Raw genomic sequence first — 23,510 nt, 5'->3', positions numbered from 1 at the left:
GCATGTTATTGATGTAAATTTCATTAAAAGTAGAGGCACTTGCATCCATGTAAATAGGTTTGAGGATCTCTGACCATAAATGCAGTTCAGAGAACCCGTTAAGGCAAGTGCAATATTTGGGATTTTCCCGTTTTGTTTTTTGCCCAACAACTTGTACTTGGCCAGAAATATCCTTCTGTTTTGGAGGCTAGTGTGTGGTGCAGAGGGAGTGCTTTTGTAAATACGGGGCTTGAAAATGCTACTGTGTCTGAAGTTTATTGTGTGACCCTTGAGAATGGGACCTTTGAGTCAGTTTCAAGTACGTTGTTATTCACATTGCAAACCTTGCTTTTCACAGCTACAAAAAGTTGTGCTGGAAGTTGCAGCAGCTTATGTTCTTAAAAGAACAACTGAGTTTTAAAATGCAAATCTACATCCACTGGTGAAGAATGCATTAGCTTGGGACTCATTGTAACTTGTTATCCCTTATTCAGTTGCTTTTGAACTGACTACTTAAACCTTTGTTACTTGGGTAAAGTGGGACCACTTTCTTGGCTTAAAATATTGGCCAATTTATTAAATGGCTTGATTCCAGTGGTACCATATAATAAATGCACATTTTTTAAAGGAAGCAGTGTTTGTTCTGCACACACTCAGAAGGAAAACACAGGCTTCTTCCCTTTTCATCAACATGGAGCCTATAAAACGAAGTTAATGTCTACCTTGATGATCAGAGAAACTATTCATGGTTTAATTTATGTACAAGTTACATCTTACACAGAAAGTGCAGATGGAATGATGGTGCTTAGAAACCTAGTCAGAGATAAACAAATTGAATATCTCTAGATGAAAAGGGGTTTTTGAACTCTCAAAAAAATCTGACAATGTCAAGATGGGTTACGTGCAGTGCAAATCCTATGCAGAGTCATTTCATTCTATGCCCACTGATTTTCATCAGTTTAGAGTGGAATAACTGCATAGGATTGCACTGTAGAGAGGTTAAACAAAAACAGGATAGAATACATGGAAATGGTTGGATTATTTAAAATATTTATTTATGATGCAACACCAGGCTGCTAGGATACGCAATGAAACGTTCCAGTTAATGAGAGTTTTAACATGCACTCTTCAAAAAGCACAGATTATAGATTAAAAAGGACAAAGAATGATTAAAAATCCACTCAGTGAAAAAGAGGGCAGGCAAATCTGCTGGGGCTGTTCACCCTCCCATAAATGCTCTTGAGTAAAACTCTTACATGCCTTCCTGTATGTACAGCGTGAAGGCACTCTCTGCACCCGTTCCATTGGACTGGACCCACCATAGAAAAAGCCCATGATCCGGATGATGCACAGACTGTTCTAACAGAGGGCGCCATAAGCACAAGGCTGCCTGAAGAATGTAGCTGACACAAAGGAGTATATTGGACATGCTTTCTTTCTGAGATACCATATCAGCCACTCTGTTCTTTTCTGGGAGATGTTCTTCAACATGAGGACCTTTTTTAAAGACCTCAGCTTTATCAACTTCCTAGGGTGGCTGTAGATGCCACATTGAATTTGCTGGAGGAAAGGGGTGATAAAAAGTATAAAGGGTTCTATGCCACAGTCAGAACTGTGCTCCTCCCTCGCCCTTCCTCCTGCTTTTTCACTCCTGCAGCAAGGGTTGGCTGTGTGCCAACTAGCTGCATCAGAATATCCACACTTCTGAGCCGTGTTGAAAAGCTACGTGCCCCAAATCCTTTGATTTGTGGTAGAGACACTCGGAGTGTTTCTGAAGAGTGCATTCTGTATGCTGGAACAGAGGAGCCAAAAAATGCAAAAAAGAATTTTTTCTTGAATAGGTTTCTATCTTCCATATTAAAAGCATTTACTAGAAAGTGTCTACTCAAAGCAGGGCAAGTGAGAACGCAGCAAGTTGTTTTAGTGATAGTACAGTTTGACACTATCTTTTTGTTCTGTTCTTTTGTTCTGTTCCTTTGAAAATTTATAATTGCTTTTCACATCTTGAGCTTTCAGAGCATGGTAATCAGTTTCTACAAACAAGTCAGTGGGACACATTATTAAAATGAAAGGACAGCAGCTCACGGTATAAAAAGTAATATGCAAACAGAACACAGATTGATTCCAGGATATACTAAAATATGGGCACTCTTAGTTGGAGCATAAGCAATTTAAAGAATAATTGTCAACTGGAGCACCAGAGAAGTAATCAAGCAGCTCTGTTAGGTTCAGGAATCCAAAGTTCAGGGCACTGGTTTGTTGCATTTTTGTTGTTGTTGCGGCCTTCTGACTTCTTATAAAGAAACCTCACTCGACTATTGTTCAGAAGTAGCAATAAAAATGCAGCTGCATTGTGCCCATCAGTTTATGAGCAATGGTGTATCAACGAAAGAAGCGAGCAGCCTGGGATGGCTAGATAGCTTGAGTTGTTTGTTGCATTTGGAAGACACAAAATCACTGTATGAAGAAACTTATTCCTTCTGCTGTTGGGCTTTGAAGCGCCAGCTTTGGCAAGGCTTTCCTAATCAGCATTTCATCAGTCCTTACCCAGGTATATAAAAGGACGCTTCATGAGAGTAGCTTTTGGATTGCTCCTTATTCAGCACCAGAGTGGTGGCCAGCTCTCACAGGCAGCCCTGACACTGGGTTTCCCCCTGCTGTAAAGAGAGAAAATTACACCAGCCACTATGCAGCCAGCAATGATGATGTTCTCCAGTAAATACTGGGCAAGACGGGGACTCTCCTTGGATTCAGCTGTGCCCCAAGAACACCCACTTCTTGGCAATGTAACAGTAAGTACCCAGAACTGTGTCAAGCTAGTCTGAGCAAATACGTTTAGGATTGCTCCATGATTTTTCAGTCACTTTTTGAAATGGACAGAGATTTGCATGATCAGAAAAAGGTTATGATTTGTTAACATCTCTCTTTTTCCAGCACCACTTCTTATGATTAAATAAGTATTTTATTGGAAACTTTAACTCTTGGGGGAAAGATCTCTGTCTCTCATACCCTTTGACTGCATCCTTTCCCTTTTATTTCTGTTTCTGTCCTTAGGCTTTTGTGGTGTGAAGTTCAGATTTACAGTTATATACTCTGATTTTGTAGAAATCTAACTTTTACAATGTCTTAAATCTGTGATCCTAAGAACAAGTGTTTGCAAACAAGTTCATTGAGTCTCCCCCCTCCCCAAGTAGGGGTGATATGATTTTGAGATGTAAGATTTTATGAAACCAACCCCAAACTCTGAACATTTGATGCAAAGGACAATTTTGTTAAAATGCATCCAATACTCAGTGCTGATTAAAAACCCAAGTAAGTTTCTGACGTCTATATGGATATAGTTTTCATTACTTTTTAAAAATTATTTTTAAATAGTTGGTGTACATTTAAAGGGCACATGTAATCAAACTGTTCATGAAACCAGCTTTCCTTCATGACTTTTTTTTTAAAAAAAATCTACATCAAAGAGAAAGCAACACTGTCAACAGGAACAACTAAAAAATTAGGTAACTCACCCAGAATGAAAAACCGGTTGCACAGAGTGTTAATCAAAATGTGGAAACTCGCATATACATATTATTACAGATAAAATAATTCATATGTTAAGGAACCTGACAATTGCTGCTGTCTAATTTTTAAGACTTTTAAAGACTGGTGTAGACAGTTGCCATATTAGTCCAAGAAAAAATAATCTCTTTTATTGGCACATTTTTATGCTCATGAAATGTGCAAACTGTGTCCCACATGCTTACAACCTGCACATCACATCTGCAATGAGATACTGAGTCCTATTAACTTGGCTGCATGCATGTCTGGATGAAACGGGAGTTGCATGTCTACTACATATGTGATCAGTTTTTGTGCATGACAACTGCAGGGCTGAGACCTTTAGACTTTCTAGCTTTCCTTCCTATTAAAAGAATTTCTTTTTCTTGTAACCAGGGCACCAGACTACATTTCAATCAGATTGGGTCATCCATGTGCGTGAATATATTTTTTGAATAAAAGTGTGCATAAAAAGCAGTTGCTATTATTATTTGTAACTGATAATAATGAGAGCAGTAAAATCAGCTCAGGAGAAACAGTTGCTTTTTTAAAAGAAGCAGAGGGCTTTTACCTGCTTAGAATACTAGCCCATTTTGCTGTTTATAAAAAATTAATGTGTAGAACCAGTGAAATAGGACAGAAAAATCAGTGTAGTCTGAAAGGGAATGGGATAGATCTTGTCCATTAAAAAGGACTTCTTTGCTAATTTGTATAGCCCTTCAGTAGTACAGTACTGCCCTTACTGATTCCATAAAAGTGAGGCAATATTTATCCAGAGAACAAAATTCAAGTCCAGTAGCACCTTAAAAACCAACAAAATTTTCAGGGGTATAAGCTTTCATCAGAGGCCAAGTGAGCTTTGACTCAAAAAAGCTTTTACCATGGAAATTTTGTTGGTCTTTAAGGTGCTACTGGACTCAGATTTTGTTCTGCTACTTCTGACTAGCACAGCTATCCACCTGAAACTATCCAAGGAAGTCTCCTTTCCTCTCTCCCCCTCTCCCCATTAAAAAGCTGTTTACAATGTGATGCAAAGAAAGGGTAGGGTTCATGTTCAGGAACAATAGTCCTGCAACGAAAGTACAAAGCAGCTCCTGAACAGAAAGATATTGGTCAGGAGTCAGACGCAACTGGAAAGTTCCCCCCTTAATTTCAGGGCAGGCTATTTTTCAGTGAGTGGAGAAGAAAGCATTGCACATCCTCTTCTTATATGTTTTATTGTTGTGTTTTGAATCACAGTACTGTGGGCAGTATCACGGACAGAGTTTGCTGTTGAAAGCAAGAGAGGTTCAGCCTTCACACACATGCCACACATTTTTGCTTTCCAGTGCAAGTGTCAGTTTTTGGTATTATTCATGTCCCCAGTCCAGGCTTTCTCTCTTTATAGGTAATCACCCTAAAACAAGTCTCTCAGGCTGGAGGGTTGCAAACCCCTTTACCACTTTCAAAAGTTTCCCCTTCAGCTTTTGGAGTGTGAGGATGCAAAGTGGATTTTTTCCTTTTCCTTTACACAGAATCACATAATCCTTAAAACAGAGGACAGAGGTGATATGCTTTTTCCTTAGGTCCTATAGAGTCTGCCTATATGGGCTTATGAAAATACTGGACACAAGGGTAACAAACACACTTAAGTATTTGTTTTTTAAGTGTGACACTTAATTCCCTTCCACTCTAGTATTATAGATGACACAACTTATCCGAGCTGGGAGGTGCTCTGTGCTTGGTTGTACGTTTTTTAAAAGGCTCAGACTTGAAAATAATAACCAGACAAGCATGACCTCTTTATTGTTTGTAATAGAAGTAGCACCCAAATCATGCCCCTGTAAACAACACTCAACAGTCCCAATTGGACTCCCTATCTTTTTCAGGACACCTCTGAACCACGCAAATTTGTGGCCTGTTCTGCCTCAGGCCCAATTCAGAAGAAGCAAACAGATAGAGTCCGATGAGGAGAGGAAACAGTGGGCCAAGCTACACATGACGAATGACACTTGAACAGCAAGTGTATTTCTCCCTGTTCACTTGCCCTCCACTCAATCCACTTGCCGTTCAAGTGTCATTCGTCATGTGTAGCTTGGCCCTGAGTTACTTTATTCAAATACAGGGAAGACCCATAGTTCTTCAGAGGTCTGAGAAACATTACATCAACTTTTATCACCTTGAGTTCATTATGTATTCAGTAAGTTATTGGTTGAGTTAGTTACGTGTACATATGACTTAGCATCATTCCATTGGTTTAGCATAATTAGGGGTTGTCCCCTTACTCAATTAACACTTGTAAAAGTTGCTTATCATTTCAAAGAACAAACACTCTTTCTTTGGCAACTCTGATATCAGTTCAAGTATCCATTGGGCAGATGTGTGTCATTTTCACGACTAGCCTGGATCTGTTCCCATCCTTGATGTAACTAGCAGGACAACTACCCATTGTTAATTTATTCCAGTACATGATATAGGTGCTGGGCAAAGAATATTTCCCAGCATTCCTGAAACAAAGGCTTTAATACAAGTGCCCCGATCTATGGCAGGATGATGGCCATCTATCTCTTGCAATGTTGACAATGAGGGAACTGAGATTCTACAGGTCTGGATCTTAATTGTTTTGTTCTCACAGATTCTAGAAATGCAGTTTCATTTTCTACTGTCAGCACTTTTGTTAGCTTGCAAGGACAAGAGAAAGATGGGTAAGGGGCTTCTCTTTGTGTGGCTGTGTAAAGACAAAAATCATAAAACGTGATTACATCTACATTCATATAGTCATCTTTCTGATACATGTTTGTGCTATATCTAGAGTCGCATAAAATATCACTCAGGGCCTCTGAGGGCCTCTGCTTACTACTCAGAATTTAAGGGAGGTTAGGGCTGTGTCCCACACCTCCTGTTGTCCTGTCTTTTGCCAGAAGCCAACACCCCTGTTCTCCCCCCCACCCCCCGCCCCACAGTTGGTTGTTGGAGGTTGTTGCTGTTTTTCCCATCCAACATTCCATTCAGCAGTTTAAATCTGATTGGTCTGAGCTGATTGGTCTGCCTTATTTTATTGGGAAATAAAACAGGGCAGAAACTTCTCCTTTCTGTCACAATATTGTCCTAGTTTACTCTGTGTTCATAATGCTTTTGATATGTTGAGTTAGTGTGTCACTCAGGCATAAAACAAGTGTGCATTTTGCCATTCTCTGTGCTGGCTCCTGCTAGTTCAAGCATATTAGCTGGATCAGTTGGATGGAGGGAGTAAGAGAACAACAATTGCACAAAATCAGTCTCAGTGGCTCTGGGATCTCCCACCCCCAAGAGGTAGTATCTCCATTCTCATAATAGGTACCTCTTCTATGAAATCATTCTTGTTTGATATATTATTGCGTGGTTATCACTGCAGCAGAAAACAACATCCACAAGCTCCCTCAATTTAGATGTGCTTACTGCCAAAGCTGAATAAGTGATCCTTTACTGGGTTTCCTTTGGTACTATCCGTAGGTACTATCTTAGAATGAATATGTTGAACCTGGCTAATCAGTCTAGGAATTTTCTGTTTGAAAAACAGGAAGCAGTCCTGCCCCTGAAAGGTAGAACAGCTGCTAAGCTGTTTCATACCTGAGCCTAGGGGAGTGCTGCTCCAGAATTCCCATCACCTTTCAGAGGGGGAATGGAACATTGGAGGGACACGCAGCAGCAGTTCAGTTCAGGGCTGCCTCAGTAAGAGAGCAGACAGGATCAAGGGTAGCTCTGCCTGGTGGTGTGGCAGAGCGGATTAGCTCTACCTCTGGCCTGGGAAAAGACAGAGTAGCCAGTTGTGAGGCCTGTCTCTGGTGATGAGCAGGCATGGTACCATTTAGTCTTGAGTCTTGGGGAAATTTTAGGAAGCAGTATGGATCCCCTCAGTTGGAAGAAAAGACATGACTCACCTAGCTAGTGCTCCATGTAGAAAATGGTACACAAATCATGTGTACTTTATTGCATGTGATACTTGCAAATTTGTCTTAGATGTATGTACATATTTTAGGGAAGCACAATTGGCATAGCTTTTCAACATGTATATGCTACATGCAGCAACACACTCATGTGCAAACAGCATGTGTGACAACATCCAAGAATTTTGCATGTAATAAGAACTACTGTGAGTGTTCAAACTTCCTCACTGTTGATGTGGCCCTAAGAACCCTTGGATTAAGCATTCTATCTTGTACTCTTTTGTTCTTTATACTTGCAATTTTCTGACAATTAGCAATTTAAAGAGTAGCTTAAGGTTTTATCTCCTTCACATGCTAGTTGTCTCATACCATTAAGAGAATTCATTGACTTCAATAGAAACAGCCAACTGTGTGACCTCAAGTTAAATGAGGTTGAGTACCCCTCTCAGCTTTAACTGAAGAGTATTAATATTCTCATAAAATGAGAGGAGACACATTGGACATCTACAGGTATGCTGCATGCCTCTTCAGGGCATAAGGAACAGCATGGTGAAAGGAGCAGAGATGGGAGTGAGAATTGGATGAGATTGTGAGGTATGGAGAGGGTAGCAAATGCTAGGAAACAAGATGTACAATTCATGTAGTGTTAAACCTGGGCTTGCCAGTGAGTGTACGCTTGACAGGGAGCAGAAAGCTGTGGACAATTTGCATGTCTGTTCACTAGTTTGGTATTCACCCTTGTATCTTTCATATTGTTTTAAAAGAGAAAGAAACACCCTGCCCCTAAAATGTAAGGTGCCATTGTTCTATACAGAAGGTTTGGGGATTAAAACAGAAACATTTAGCAAGTCTTTTCCAGGGTAAATTTTCCAAGTCCTCTATGGCCCTTCCGCTTGTCTTCAATCAAATAATTTTCTAATGGTGTAGTCCTACAGCCAATTTGATAACCTCAGAGCCCCACACAACATAGTGCTCCACTCAGGGCTTTTTTTGAGGAGGAATGCTCCAGAACGATGTTCCGGCAGTTCTAGAATCTGCCCATATGATTCCTTCCTCCTTCGGCCCTGTGGGCTCTGCAGAAGAGGCTGAGCTGCTTTGAATTCCTTCTGCTTTTCTTTCATTCCTCTGTAAGTGACAGAGAGAGAGAGAGCTGGGGCCCAGCACGAGCTCTGCAGAGGAGGGTTAAGCTGCTTTGACTTCACTCTGTTTTCATTCAGGGGCTTCTGTGTATGTGTGTGCCACTTTGAGTTCATTCTGCTTTATTTTCATTGGGGGAGTGGGTGGGGCTGTGCATGTATGTATGCTGCTTTGAGTTCATTCTGCTTTCTTTTCATTCGTCTATGAGAGAGAGAGAATGAGTGCAAGCAGAGCTGCTGGGGCTGGCTCTCCAAAGGAGGCTAAGCTGCTTTGAGTTCATTCTGTTTTATTTTCATTGGAGGAGTGGGTGGGTGGGTGGGACTGTGTGTGTATGTGTGCTGCTTTGAGTTCTGCTTTCTTTTGGGGGGAGGGCTGTGTGTGTGTGTGCGCGCGTGCGTGTGCGCACGTGCTGCTTTGAGTTCATTCTGCTTTCATTTCATTCAGGGGTTTCTGTGTATGTGTGCTGCTTTGAGTTCATTCTGTTTTATTTTCATTCGGGGGTGGGCGGGAGCTGTGTGTGCACATGCTGCTTTGAGTTCATTCTGCTTTCTTTTTATGGGGGGCAGGAGCTGTGTGCGTGTGTGCTGCTTTGAGTTCATTCTGCTTTCTTTTCAGGAGTGGGTGCGGCTGTGCATGCGTGTGTGTGCATGCGTGTATGTGTGTTGCTTTCATTCTTTTGATGACTGAAGTTGACATTTTTATGGTTCCCACAGCTTTTGAATGCAGCTTGGTTCTGTGTTAGTTAAATATATCAGTTATGGTTATTTGTATTAGTTAAAATATCAGTTATGGTTATTCCAGTTTTATGCTAGGAATGGATAGCTGTGTCCAAGTCACAGAAGGCTTTCATCAATATATTCATCAGCATATTGGTGTTCTTATGTCTTAATAGCAGTAACTCAAATGGTTCCCCCCACCCTCAGCTGATTAACCTCACTGAAATTGCAGTGGACATATGGGTGTTAAGGAAGTTTTTATGAATATTGTTTGTCTGGGACACTGAGATATTTATGAGCATTTCACAATGTCACAACAGGTTAGCCATTGGTAAGGTAGAGTTGGCAGGCAACAAAAAAAAAGCCATTTTAAACTGTGTAGATCTAATGCAGCTAAAGTTGAGTATCTAATTTTGATTTGCTCCAGTAAAGCAAAACCCTCCCTGAAAATTTGAAAATTCAATAGTAATTAGATTAGGAATTTCAGACTGTGGAATTTTGAGAGAGAATTTTGAATTTTTTTAAAAAAAAATTTATTGGATGGGTTCACAAACATACACAGAAATCAATAGCATTATCTACCGCATAACATTTTCCCCATCCTTCCCACCCCTTTTCTGGTGACTCCCAGCAGTTTTCCATACCCAACTTAATCTAAAAAGTATATCATATAGATTCTTAAAGTCTATACTATATATCTATGTTATGCATACTAATCAAATCTCTTTACTCATCTTAACTATCTACACTTACTATATTACTTATCTTAATTAAAAATATAAAAATTATATAAGTACATAATAAGTACTACTAAATATACTAACTAAAAAAAAGATACATATATATGTGTATCATTCTATTCCTTAAGTACCTATTACTATAACACTATAACTCCATACTAATCCAATAAAATACAATAAAATAAAATATACCCCTTTTTGACCTTAAGTAAGTTTCTATCTCCCCTTTAATTCTCCAAAGACCACAGTTTCCCCTTCATGTCCCACTTTTTCTCCACATATTTGTTGAATTTTTCCCAACTTAATGTATAATCCAAATCTTCTTGTTCTTTCAATTTCCTTGTTAATTTGTCCATTTCTGCCATATTCAAAACTTTCAAAATCCAATCTTCCATAGATGGTATCTCCTGAGTCTTCCACAACTGTACATAACACATTCTGGCCGCCGTGATCATATAAAACACCATAACTCTGTCCAGTTTATCAAAATCTTCTAGGTTCATACATAATAACAGCAATTCTGGGGTTTTATTTATATTCCTTTGTAAAGTATCTGACATAACTTTTACTATATCCCCCCAGAACTGCTTAGCCTTATCACAAGTCCACCACACATGATAGAATGAACCTTCATGCTGCTTACATTTCCAACATTTATCAGACATTTGGCTATTACCATTGGCCAACTTCTTCGGTGTTAAATACCATCTATACAACATTTTATATACATTTTCACGCACAGTGGTACATGCTGAAATTTTAACTACATTTTTCCACACCTTTTCCCAAGCTTCCATTGAAATGTCCTTATTACAATTTATTGCCCATTTGACCATCTGATCTTTAACAACTTCTTCCTCCGTAAACCATTTCAGTAATATCTTATATATTTTAGAAATTATTTTCTTCCCCCCCTGAAGCAAACAGTTCTCAATCTCAGAATTTTGTAATCTAAAACCATTTTTCCTTTTGTCTTTCTCATATAAGTCTTTTATCTGCATATATTGAAACCATCCATATTGGAATGGCAATTCATCATTACCTTTAAGCAAATAATTGTTCTGCTTTATCTCAAGAATCTCTTTATATGTCAACCAACCTTCCCCCGCATATTCTGTTCTTGGATTTACTACTTCCGCAGGGATAATCCACATTGGTATAGACTCTTCCATATATTTCTTATATTTGTTCCATACAGCAAACAAACTTCTTCTTACATAATGATGTAAAAACATAGAGTCTGCTTTTACTTTGTCATACCATAGATATGCATGCCATCCGAATAGTTTATTGTATCCTTCCAGTGCTAATAACTTCAAATGCTTCAATGACAACCATTCCCTTAACCAATCCAAACATACCACATCATGGTATAATTTAAAATTTGGTAATTGTAGACCTCCTCTTTCTTTTGCATCATAAAGTACTTTCATTTTAACTCTGGGTTTTTTTCCAGTCCAAACAAAATTTAAAATCATTCTCTGCCACTTTTCAAATTGTTTACTATCCTTAACAACAGGTATTGTCAGTAATAAAAACATCATTCTTGGAAGAACATTCATCTTAATTACTGCAATGCGACCTAACCATAACAAGTTGCAGCCTAGGCTGATGGCGCGACGGGTGGCAGGCGCTGGCGACAAACTGAGACCACACACTGGCTGGGTGAAAATAGGCCACAACTTTATTGCGAACAGCAGGTAAGGAGCGAAGGCAGTCATATGGATCGGATCCCCACGCATCGGCTGATCCGCTTGCCAGCCGATGAACCCTCCCCCCTCAGGCCCCAGCTGAGGGGGGGCACCCAAGGAGCAGCATTAAGGGGGAGATCATCTGGGTGTACACCCCTGCATGATTCCCCTGCCGCCTGGTGGTGAGTCCGCCTGGCAGCCCCCGAGCTGGGCATGCACCTCCGTGCCTCACCCCCAAGATTCCTTATGGGAATCCCCTTACAGGAACCAGGGCGGAGGCCCTGATTCCCCCAAAAGAGATCTGATCCAATGACCAACCGCCAAAAGTTGTGACAAAGAAGAAACCATACAAGCAATGAAAGAAAGGGAGCGGTGGGTGGGATTCGCCACCCGAGCCGAGTGATACGAGGCCGGGCCGGGCCCTAAATAAATACCCAGCCAGCGGACCAGAGGGAAGACTGCCTCCCTGAGGTTCGCTGGCTGGCCCGGCCCCGCCCCAGCCGGCTGATTGGCCGGCCGGAATTCAAATTTGATTGGGTGCTGGCTGCCCGGCTGAGACCGAGTCAGCCAGCACGCCGGCCGCCGCACCTGCCCTGCCCCTGCACCTCCCGGCAGCAAACCGGGCACCCGGTAAGTCAGGCGCCCGCGCTTGCAGCCTAGGCTGATGGCGCGACGGGTGGCAGGCGCTGGTGACAAACTGAGACCACACACTGGCTGGGTGAAAATAGGCCACAACTTTATTGCGAACAGCAGGTAAGGAGCGAAGGCAGTCATATGGATCGGATCCCCACGCATCGGCTGACCCGCCTGCCAGCCGATGAACCCTCCCCCCTCAGGCCCCAGCTGAGGGGGGGCACCCAAGGAGTGGCATTAAGGGGGAGATCATCTGGGTGTACACCCCTGCATGATTCCCCTGCCGCCTGGTGATGAGTCCGCCTGGCAGCCCCCGAGCTGGGCATGCACCTCCGTGCCTCACCCCCAAGATTCCTTATGGGAATCCCCTTACAGGAACCAGGGCGGAGGCCCTGATTCCCCCAAAAGAGATCCGATCCAATGACCAACCGCCACCAGAGCCCCCCCGGGGGGGGGCTCCCGCCAAAGCTCCTACTGCCGCAACCACTCCAGCAGACCATCCCTGAGGTCCTGCAGCCAAATGTCCTGCCCCCAGCTGGACAGATGCACCCCATCTGGGCGGAACAATTCCTCCATGCGGAACGAGATGTCTGAGTGCCGAATGAGCAGGCCCCCAGCAGCAGAGATGTAATGTCCCATGGCGCGGGCCACCCTTTGCCGGATTCCGTCCACCCTCTCGGGGTGGTGCGCAAAATGCCAGCAGCGCCTCTGGAGCAAGTCCGACCACAGGAAGAAAGTCCGAGGGAACAGCCCCCTTAGATAGTCCAGGTCGCTGCACATCGCCCGTTTCAGCTCCGGAGCCTCCCGCCTGCCCAGGTCGTTTTCTCCCAGCTGGATGATCAAGGTGTCGGGTGGGCTTTCCCGGCAGGCCTGCCGAAACAAGGTGGGAACCAGCGCCTCCCACCGCATGCCCCGGGAGCCAATCCAGCGAATCTCGATGTGATCGTCCAACCCGAGGTGTCTTCCCCATCCTGAGGTCGCCGCATACTTTCCGGCCCAATGCACGATACTGTGGCCGCAAATCCAAACAATCCTCCGGCACCCTGAAACATGAAGCATAAACAGACTCAATGAGCCAGAGCCCGGGCAGGGCGGATGTAAGTGCGGAAGGCCCGGGATCGCCAGCGGCCGAGCTGCTGGATGGCAGATGCGGGGAGCCCGAGGCCTGCCGCCACCGTGGCTGCGCCAATGCGGAAGGAATGGGATGCGAAGTCCGCTGGCGGGAACCCCGCTGCCTGTAGGCATGCCCGCAGAAGGGCCGCGAACTGGTAGCGTGTAAATGGGGCGCTGCCCCTGTGCACCAGTAAGGGGCCAGGGAGGGGAGGCCGGACTGCCAGGAAAGACTGGACGGCCCTGACTGGACAGATGGCCTGCTCCCGAGAGGCCCGCAGGATGACAGAGACCCCCCGGCTCCGTTGGTCAGTTTTGGATTGCCGAACTGAGATGGTGACCCTGCGCCTGGAAAGAACCACGTCCCCTGCTCCCAGGGCCCTGCCAGAGGCATCCTGGTGGGACCCCGCCACCAGTTCGCTGACCCTGAAGGCTCCGAAAAAGGCCAGGGTGAAGGCCACGCATACAAGCCGCTCCTCGTACGAAGATCAGCAGATGTCAGGGAGCGCCTGCATGATCGCCCGCAGGATGGGCAGGGTGATGGGCCTGCGCTGGTCAGGTGCCCGTGGGGAGACCCTGCCCCACCCCTCTATGGCCCTGCGAGCCTGGAAACCGTCACATGGATCAGGGAATCCTTCTGCCTTGCAGACGAAAGAGATTCCCGACAACTCGCGCCGCATGGTTCCTGGAGCGAAGCCAGATCCTCGCAGGTGGGCCAGGTAATGCAGCACCGTGGTCTTGGATGGCGGCCAGGGGTCCCGCTCTCCTTCCTTTCCGACGAAGGTGAGGAAGCGCGCCACTGCCTTGGCATAAGCCCGCAGAGTAGAGGGAGCCACCGAGCTGAGAATTCCCTGTGTCACTGTGTCTCGCCAATCCGCCACAAGTTCGCCGGGAACGGGTCGGGAGTGCGTGCCGCTTGAGGGGCCAGCGAGAAGAACTTCTCCATCTGGAAGCGAGACAGCGCATCTGCCATGCTGTTATCCAAACCTGCTACGTGCCGGGCTGAAAATGAGATGTTAGCGGAAAGACAGCATAGAACAAAATGCTGGATGAGCTGCATGACCCGCTCAGAGCAAGAGGAATGCTTGTAAATCACCCGGACTGACGCCTGGTTGTCGCACCAGAAGAGAACCCGTTTGTCCCTGAACTCCTCCCGCCAGATTGTAACGGCGACCAAGATGGGAAACAGCTCCAGGAAGGTGAGGTCCCTGAGGATCCCGGAGCTGGCCCAGGATGAGGGCCATCGCTGTGCGCACCACCTACCTTTGAAAAAGACCCCAAACCCCAGGCTGTCCGCTGCATCCGACTGCACCTGCAAGTCGGAGCCTGGAGAGAGGGCGCCTTGCCACAGCGAAACCCCATTGTAATTGGAGAGGAACTCCCCCCAGACCCTGAGATCCTCCTTTATCCCCTTAGTGAGCCGTATGTGATGGTGCGGTGCCGATGCCCCTCTGCACGCCCTGGCCAGGCGGGCGCAGAAGGCCCGGCCCAGGGAAACCACTCGGCAGGCAAAGTTAAGATGCCCTATGATGGACTGGAGGTCCCTTAAGGTGCACTTCTCCCGGGGGAGCGTGGACTCAATGATGGCCCGTAGCCGGGCTAACTTGTCCGGGGGGAGGCGAGAAAGGCCTGCCTCAGAGTCGAGTTCAATCCCCAGGTAAGTGAGACGGGAGGAGGGGCCCTCCGTCTTTTCTGGCGCGAGCGGGACCCCCAGCTCATCAGCCAAGTCCTGGAAGATCCTAAGCCGAATGGCACAAGTGTGACCACCAGGGGGTGCCATGATCAGGAAATCATCGAAGTAATGAGTAATGTGGGGGGAACCCATGCGATCCTTGGCGGCCCACTCCAGGAAGGTGCTGAATGCCTCAAAGGCGGCACAGGCAACGGAGCACCCCATGGGCATGGCCCTGTCCACGTACCATTGATCCCTGAACTTGAAGCCCAGGAGGCAAAAGTCCTGAGGGTGAACTGGAAGTAGCCTGAAAGCGGATTGGACATCACACTTGGCCAAGAGGGCCCCCCGCCCACAGGACTGGACAAGGCGGACCGCCTGGTCAAAGGAGGCGTATCTCACTGAGCACAGCTCCTGGGGGATGCAATCATTGACTGAAGAACCACGCAGGTATGACAAGTGATGTATGAGTCTGAACTCCCCAGGGGCCTTCTTGGGGACGACCCCCAGAGGAGAAACCCCGAGGTTAGGTAACGGGGGGGAAGAGAAGGGGCCGGACACCCGGCCAGCCCCCACCTCCTTGGTAATTTTGGCAGCGACCACCTCGGGCAACTCCCTTGCAGACTTAAGGTTGCCCGAGGAAGTGGCCACACGGGGGCCCGTGAAAGGAATTCGGAAGCCTTTGGAGAAGCCTTCCATCAGGAAGGCGGCCGCCAGCCTGTTAGGGTATTGTGCCAGGAGGGGGCGGAGGGCCTGCAGGCGGATAGGTGTGCGAGCCAACCCTAACTCAGCGCCGCCAGGGCTACTTGCTGCCGCTGCTGGACTGGTGACTGGCGGTGGAACTCGACCCCCCGTCCCTATGGGCACCACCATTGGAGGACCGGCCCCCCCGAAAGGGAGCCGTGGTCTGGGAACCTCGCGGGCATGCCTGGCGGGAGTGTGGGGCCCCACAAGACTCGCAACTGTTCTCATAGCGGCACTTGGACCGCTGGCACTTGCCCTGGTTGAATTCCCAGCAAAGACCGCGAGGCCTGTCCCGCCGGCTGAACCAGCGTCCCCCCCGGGCAGGCTCGGCCCGCCCTTTCATTTGGGGGCCCACCAGCCAGAGCCAGAGCTTCTGGCTGATGAGGTCTCACCTGGCCCTGGGGTTCTGGGAAGCCCTCTTCCGGAAGGCCTCATCGTAATCCATAGCTGCCGCGTCCCCGGCCAGGGCCCGGGCCCGTAGGACGTTGCTCAAATGGTTGGACAGATGCCACCCCCGTTGTGGATACGCTATCTGCACCACCCCCATGTAGACAGTGAACCCTTCCATCCAGTTACTAAAGGTTCGTTTAGCTGTCTCCTTTTTTGGCATCTTTTTATCCCGTTTGTTGGACGGGGGGCACCTCCCGTCCTCTGCCTCCGGCCTGAGGAGGGAGAAAACGTCTACGTAGAACCCGTTTAGGATTCTCTCCCAGGCCTTGCGAGATAGGTGAATCCCCGGGGGATCCTCTTCGTCCGTGAAGGACCTAGAGGACGGGGCAGGTGTTTCGTTGTCCTCTGCTCCCCAAACCTCCCGGGAGTCCCCAGCACCAGCTGCCCCCCTGCGCCGCGAAGCCCAGCCTGGGAGCCCGGGGATGGCAGCCCCTGCATCCCAGTAGCCCGCCCCGCCGCACTCATCTTCCGATGAGGACTCACCTGTGGATCCTTCACTGTCTGAATCCTCCTGGCGCCGGCGGCTTCGGCTCGTCTTTCTGGGGGCCTTCCTTCTCTTAGTGGAGGGGCGCCGCCTGCGGCTGGAGCTCCTGGAACTGGAGCTTGATGACGCAGCCCACGGCCTTCCCGTCCTCGTCAGCTGTCTTCACCGCGGTGGGGCCTGGGCTCAGCTCTGCCCCGAGCCCCAACCACGGCGCTCCCACCTGCCCTGTGCTAACAGGAGGGGCAGGGAGCCCGGCCCGCGAGGTTGCCGGTCAGATGGTGAAGAGGAGAGCCAAGGGGCCCGAGGGCCGGGCGGCAGTTGAGCCGGGCGTCGAAAGGGGAGGCTCAGCTAAACCTCCCCAGCCTCAGCCTCCGTGCTGCCGGTCCGACGCCGCTCGCTTCCTCTCTCTGCCTTCTCGCTGCCGCTCGTCGCTCCCTCTCTCCTCGCTGCTCCTCTCTCTGTCGCCGCCCAAGCCGAGTGATACGAGGCCGGGCCGGGCCCTAAATAAATACCCAGCCAGCGGACCAGAGGGAAGACTGCCTCCCTGAGGTCCGCTGGCTGGCCCGGCCCCGCCCCGGCCGTCTGATTGGCCAGCCGGAATTCAAATTTGATTGGGTGCTGGCTGCCCGGCTGAGACCGAGTCAGCCAGCACGCCGGCCGCCGCGCCTGCCCTGCCCCCGCGCCTCCCGGCAGCAAACCGGGCACCCAGTAAGTCGGGCGCCCGCGCTTCATTTTGTTCCATCTGATCATATCTTTATCTATTTGTTGCCATAACTTGTCATAATTATTCTTATATAAATCAATATTTTTCGCAGTAACTTCCACTCCCAAGTATTTGACTTTGTTCACTACTTCACATTCCACCTTATCCATCAACTCCTTTTGTTGTTGTTTAGTCATATTTTTACACAGTATTTTGGACTTCACCTTATTTATTACAAATCCCGCTAAATCTCCAAAGTCTTTCATTTTCTTCATCAATTTTGGCATGCACTCTATTGGATCCTCCACTATCACCATTATATCATCAGCAAAAGCTCTCACTTTATATTCAAATCCTTTTGTCCTCAGTCCTCTTATTGAATTATCTTCTCTTATTTGCCTAAGTAAGATCTCCAATACCATTACAAACAGAAGTGGGGAAAGCGGACAGCCTTGTCTTGTTCCTTTCCTTATTTCCAACTTTTTCGTCACATCTGAGTTGACAACTATATTTGCAGATTGGTTTTTATATATTGCCTTTATTGCTTGTATAAACTTCTCTCCCATATGCATCTTCTCCATTGTTACAAACAAAATCCCAGTTCAAATTGTCAAACGCTTTCTCCGCATCCACAAAGAAAAAGCCAACCTGCTTCCCTGGATTTTTATCATAATACTCAATGGCATTCAGTAACACTCGTAGGTTATTTTTTATTTGCCTTTCCGGTAAAAAGCCAGCTTGGTCTTCATCTATGAATTCCACTAACCAAGCCTTAAGTCTTTCCGCTAATATCTTTGCAAATATTTTATAGTCATTATTAGTTAGAGATATTGGTCTGTAATTCTTAACGTTACTTAAGTCTAATGTCTCCTTTGGTATCAATGTAATATTAGCCTCATTCCATGTATCTGGCATCTCAACCCCTTCCAATATCTCATTCATTACTTTTTGCATCATTTGTTTCAAATCCTCCGCCATCACTTTATAAAATTTTGCTGTAATTCCATCTGGTCCCGGAGCTTTGCCAACTGTAGTAGCTTGTATTGCTTGTAACACTTCCATTATTGTTATCTCAGCACTAAGCTTTCAGCTTCTCCGGCACCTTTGGTAAATCAATCATATCAAAGTAGTCTCATAATCCACTATTTTTTTCTGATATATCTTGGCATAGTATTTATAGAATGCTCTCTCAATCAACCCTTGATCATATAATTCCTTCCCCTCTTCTATAATTCTACTTATTGTCCTTTTCTCTCTCTTTTTCTTTAATTGCCACGCCAAATATCTCCCTGGTTTATTAGCTCCTTCAAATGATTTTTGCTTCATTTTCTTCAACTCCCACTCCACTTCTTTATTTTCCATAGCCCTAATTTGTTCTTGCAGTAACTTTATTTCATACAAGAATTTCTTTTTACCTGGCCTCTTTTTCAGTTGTTGTTCTACTTGAATAATTTTTTCCTGGATCTCTTTTAATTTCACTTCTTTTTTCCTCTTCTCTCTACCATTTAAGTCTATCAACACACCTCTAATTACAGCTTTATAAGTGTCCCAGACCATATGCATTGACACCCCTTTATCCACATTACCCTGAATAAAGAACTTCGTTTCTTTTCTAAGCACCTCAACACATTCTGGGTCACTCAAAAGATCCTCATTAATTCTCCATCTCCATTTCTTATGTCTCATTCCAAATCTCCACATCACAGGATTATGATCTGAGCTAACTTTCGGTAATATATCAGTCTCTTTTGTAAACACTACCAGTTCTTTAGACGCACAGATCATATCTATTCTGGAAAAAGATTGGTGACTAGTTGAAAAAAACGTATACTGCTTCGCTTTAGGATTATATTTTCTCCAAACATCTTCTAAATTTTCTTGTTCCTGAATTTCAGAAAAGGACTTTGGTAATTTCCCCATCCTTGCTTTACTTGTTGATGAACTTTTATCCAATTGCAAATCTAACACTCCATTAAAGTCTCCAGCTATAATTACCTGATCATAAGTCCATTGCTCCATTTGTTCTCATAAATCTTTAAAGAATATATCCTTAGAGCCATTTGGCGCATATAGTCCAAGTACCAAAGGTTTTTTTTTGCATTACATGAAAATTCCACAGCCAGGTATCTTCCATTTTTATCAGACACTATTAATTTAGGTTGCAATTCTTCTTTTATATATATAACAATTCCCCTCTTTTTTTGCTTTGTTGCCGAAGCAAATTGCTTTCCTAACTTTTTGTTAATTAAATATTTAACATCTTGATCCCTGATATGAGTCTCTTGTAGACAAATCAAATTACTTCTTTGTTTAGATAGCCAATGTAGCACAGCTTTTCATTTAGAGGGTGAATTAAGTCCATTAACATTCCATGAAATTAATTTGTACTCCATAATTATAATCTGGATGAGCTAGGAAAGTCTTTTCCATTCTCCATCAGAAATACATCCATTGCATATTTCGATTTAATCACTTGTCTCCCTGATTGGAATTCAAAAGTCACTCCTTCTGGCAGCTCCCATCTATATCTAATTTCAGCTGCCCTCAACTTCTGTGTCAAATCTCTATACTTTTTCCGATCCTGGAGCACTTTACGTGGTACTTCTTTCATGATGCGAATCCGAGTCCCGGCTATTTCCAGCGGAGTTTCAAAATGTCTTCTAATAATTTCCTCCTTCATTCTCCTTGTGGTCAATTGGACAATAATATCTCTTGGTAGGTTCTTTTGCTCTGCATATTTTGAATGGACTCTATACACAATATCCAAATGGGTCATCATTTCCTCCTCTGTTTGTCCCAAAAATTTTGCCAATATTTCAGCTACTTGTTTAAGAGCAGATCCATCCATTTTTTCCAGGACCGACCTCATACGAATTTGTCTATCCATTGCTTTGCATTCCATCATCACCATTCTTTCGCCCATAGCCACAATATCTGTCTGTATAGCCTCCATTTTTTTCTTCCCATCCTGCACCATCTGTTGCATTTCTTGCACCTTTTGTTGGGTATTCTGTAAATCTGTTTTTATTGCTTCCATCTCTTTTTTAACTTCCGTAATTTCAGACTTAATCACTTCTTTCATTTCCGTCATTAAGTTTTGCTGTAATTGTTGTATCATCTCCCGAATCTCTTTATTTCCCTCCGTTATTTTCTTATCCAAATTCTCAATGGCAACCTGCCAGTCCTTTTCTTTTTTGGAGGCCATTGGACTTGCCTTGGGTCCCCACGAATCAGCTCTCTTTCTTAACTCTGTCTTCTTTTTAATTAAAGTCTCTATTTTTAAACGTTTGCCCTCAGTTAAAATGGCGATTGAGGCTTCCCTTACCCTTAAAATGTCGGGCGATGTTTCTCTATGATATAAAATGTCGGGCGATCTTTCTCTATGGTAATACTGTCACATCAATGGTCTTCCCTTACTTTCAATGGTGAATCCTTTGCTTCCGGTTCCTTTCCCTTACTTCCAATGGTGGGTACTTCACTTCCTCTTCCAACTTTATTTTTCTTCTGGGTCTTCCTGGTCTTCCTGACCTCCCTCGCCGCGCTCTCTCTATCTCCTCTCCTCTAATTCCTGTCTCGCGTCCCGCCTTCCAATTCCCACGATCCGCCCACCGCGTCGCTATCTCCCCAACCACAGGTATGCAAAACAATATTCTTCTTAGCTCTTTTTAACTTTTTCTCACTGTCACAAGTCAAATTAAACTGCTCAGTCTTTTAGTATACTTTTTCAGCTTGGTAACTCAGTCTTTTGTTCTTTTAAAAGTTCGGTCTTTATTCAGTAAAACAGTCCGTTGGGGGAGATAGTAATCTTAACTTAACATAAACTTCTTGGGATGTACTCACTGCGTCAAACGTCCAATTCTGTTCAAATCCGTTCCCGAGGCTTGGGGAACAACGAGCCTATGTCAATTTAATGACTCCCAAAGCTGCTGCAGAGATTTTGGCCGTCCTTCTCCGAGGAGGATCTCAAGGCTTGGGAGGAAAGCCCTTAATTCAGAGCCTACCACCCGCCGAGACCCTTCACTCTCAGGGCTACAAGTGTTCCTGCCGGATTTCTAACTGAAATCCGGAGGCTGTGGGCGATCTGGGTGCCCCACCAGCCCAAAAAACAGCACCTCGGTTGATCCGGAGTTCCGAATCACATCGGTCTCGCCATTACCCCAAATGGAAGTCTCTCTCTTGAATTTTTTTTCTACGCTGGCAGAGGGAATCTGTTAGAATTTAGATTTGTGAAATGGGTTTTTGATTTTTAGAGGCCCCCTCCTTCTTGCATATTTTAAAATATGATTCCAAAGAAATGAAATGTTTGGGAAAGGGAATGGAAGATTTCACTTTTTGTAGAGGATACAGAAAGGAAAAAAAACCTTTTCTCATAATAGTGTAATTTCCCAAGCTTACTAAGATTTATCTCATTGTAATGCATTGTGCTGGGTTCCAAGAAGCAGTGTCACTTCCTGGAAGTGGCAGCACTTCCAGGAGTGGCATCACTTCCGGGAGTTACATCATTATGCATTTCTGGAAGTACACACACTATGCATGTGCACATGTGATAATAGAGAGTTGTACCACCTCTTTTCCCAGAAAAAAAGCCCTACTAATGACTGTGTCTGACAGTGTGAAATCTCAGTTGTGCCTGGGATGTCTTCCAGGGCTAGACTGACTAGATAAATGCAAGGCTTGACATTGCCCATGATGTAGTCAGTTGGGTTTGTTTAGAGGAATGATCTGGTGTGCATGAGATGCAAATTCTGCTCCTTTTATTTTGTTGTTGGTCGAAAGGTACACCTTTCCTTCTTCCTACCTTCCCTTTTGTTGAAATTTGAACTTCCTAATACCATATGACTATATGAATGCCTTCCCTCAGTGAGTTACGGAAGGGATGACACAAATGCCTTCCACGAATGTGCAGTTGTGTGTCCTGGCATATGAGAGCTCCCTGCTTTGCAAAAAGCTTCTCCTCAGGGTATTCTGTACCCTCTCGGACCTGAAACCTTACCTGGAATATACTGTAGCCTTTCATTCTGTCATATGAGCTATAGAGGTGTCTGGAAGAGAATGGCTGGAGTGGCCATACTTCCTTTCCTGAGTGACTTATCTGTCAATAGGGACTGTCTTTACAGAAGGAGATGCAAACTTCCATCAGCAGAGCTACAAGGAGTGTGCTAGATATGATTCTTACTGGGCACACAACATTCTTCCCTACAGTGGAAGGTGTAGTGTTTTTATGTTTTTCTTTTTGTGTTCTGTGTCCAAGAAGAAGCAGGGTAACAACAGGGAAGCATGCTGGCATTACTGTGCATTGGTTGACTGTTCCCATTTATAGCTGACATGGAGGCCTTATCAGCATGCTGCTCTATGAATGGTGAGAGTCAGTGGTGTGGCTATAGCCTTGGGTGCAGTTGCTATGCTCTTAGGTCCTTGGAATTGGTTCTTTTTGCACCTTTTTTGTTGAAAGCATAGGATGCTAACTAAATACACCAGTGTATACCAGTATTGGCAATGTATCAGCATATTTCTTTCAGATCTTGAGGACAAAGTGTCTTCCTATACCTATCAAACTACTACCAAAGTACTTTAAAAAAACATAACTAGTCTGTCATTTAATTTACCAAAGGCTATACTATTTTCCTTCCGAGGCTACCAGCCAAAAGTTCTACTAAGATGATCCATAGTAGAACAATAAAGCTCCACCCATTTTATTTATTTATGTTATATACAGTCTGCCTTTCTCACTGAGACTCTAGGTGGATTATGCAGTGATAGCAGGGATATTCAGTAAACAATGCAATACACCCTCTCCTCAGAAAAACTCAGTAGATTGAAAAACTCACAACAAATTTAAATGTAAAAAGAATTCGGTGAGGGAACAGAGACTGAAGTATTCAGGGCTTTTTTTTAGCAGGAACACGGTGGAACGGAGTTCCGGAACCTCTTGAAAATGGTCACATGGCTGGTGTCCCTGCCCCCTGATCTCCAGACAGAGAGGAGTTTAGATTGCCCTTC

The 23,510-nt window shown here is 45.1% G+C and overlaps 1 protein-coding gene across 3 annotated transcripts in view; it reads left to right on the top strand.

Moving 5' to 3' along the window:
• Positions 1-2,666: 2,666 nt before the first annotated feature.
• The window catches only part of TPH2 (tryptophan hydroxylase 2), a 92,844-nt gene continuing 72,000 nt past the window's right edge, over positions 2,667-23,510 (top strand). The window contains exon 1 of one of the 3 annotated variants that reach the window (XM_054988744.1): positions 2,667-2,765. In XM_054988744.1, coding sequence (XP_054844719.1) covers positions 2,667-2,765 — 99 coding nt within the window. Of the gene's footprint in view, positions 2,788-23,510 lie in introns of all 3 variants that reach the window. The other 2 variants (XM_054988743.1, XM_054988742.1) reach the window with 2 other exon arrangements.

The sequence above is a fragment of the Eublepharis macularius genome, chromosome 9 (genome assembly GCF_028583425.1).
Source record: "Eublepharis macularius isolate TG4126 chromosome 9, MPM_Emac_v1.0, whole genome shotgun sequence".
Taxonomy (NCBI): Eukaryota; Metazoa; Chordata; class Lepidosauria; order Squamata; family Eublepharidae; genus Eublepharis; species Eublepharis macularius.
Note: the sequence above shows the minus strand (reverse complement) of the source record. Positions and strands in the feature narration are given on the sequence as shown.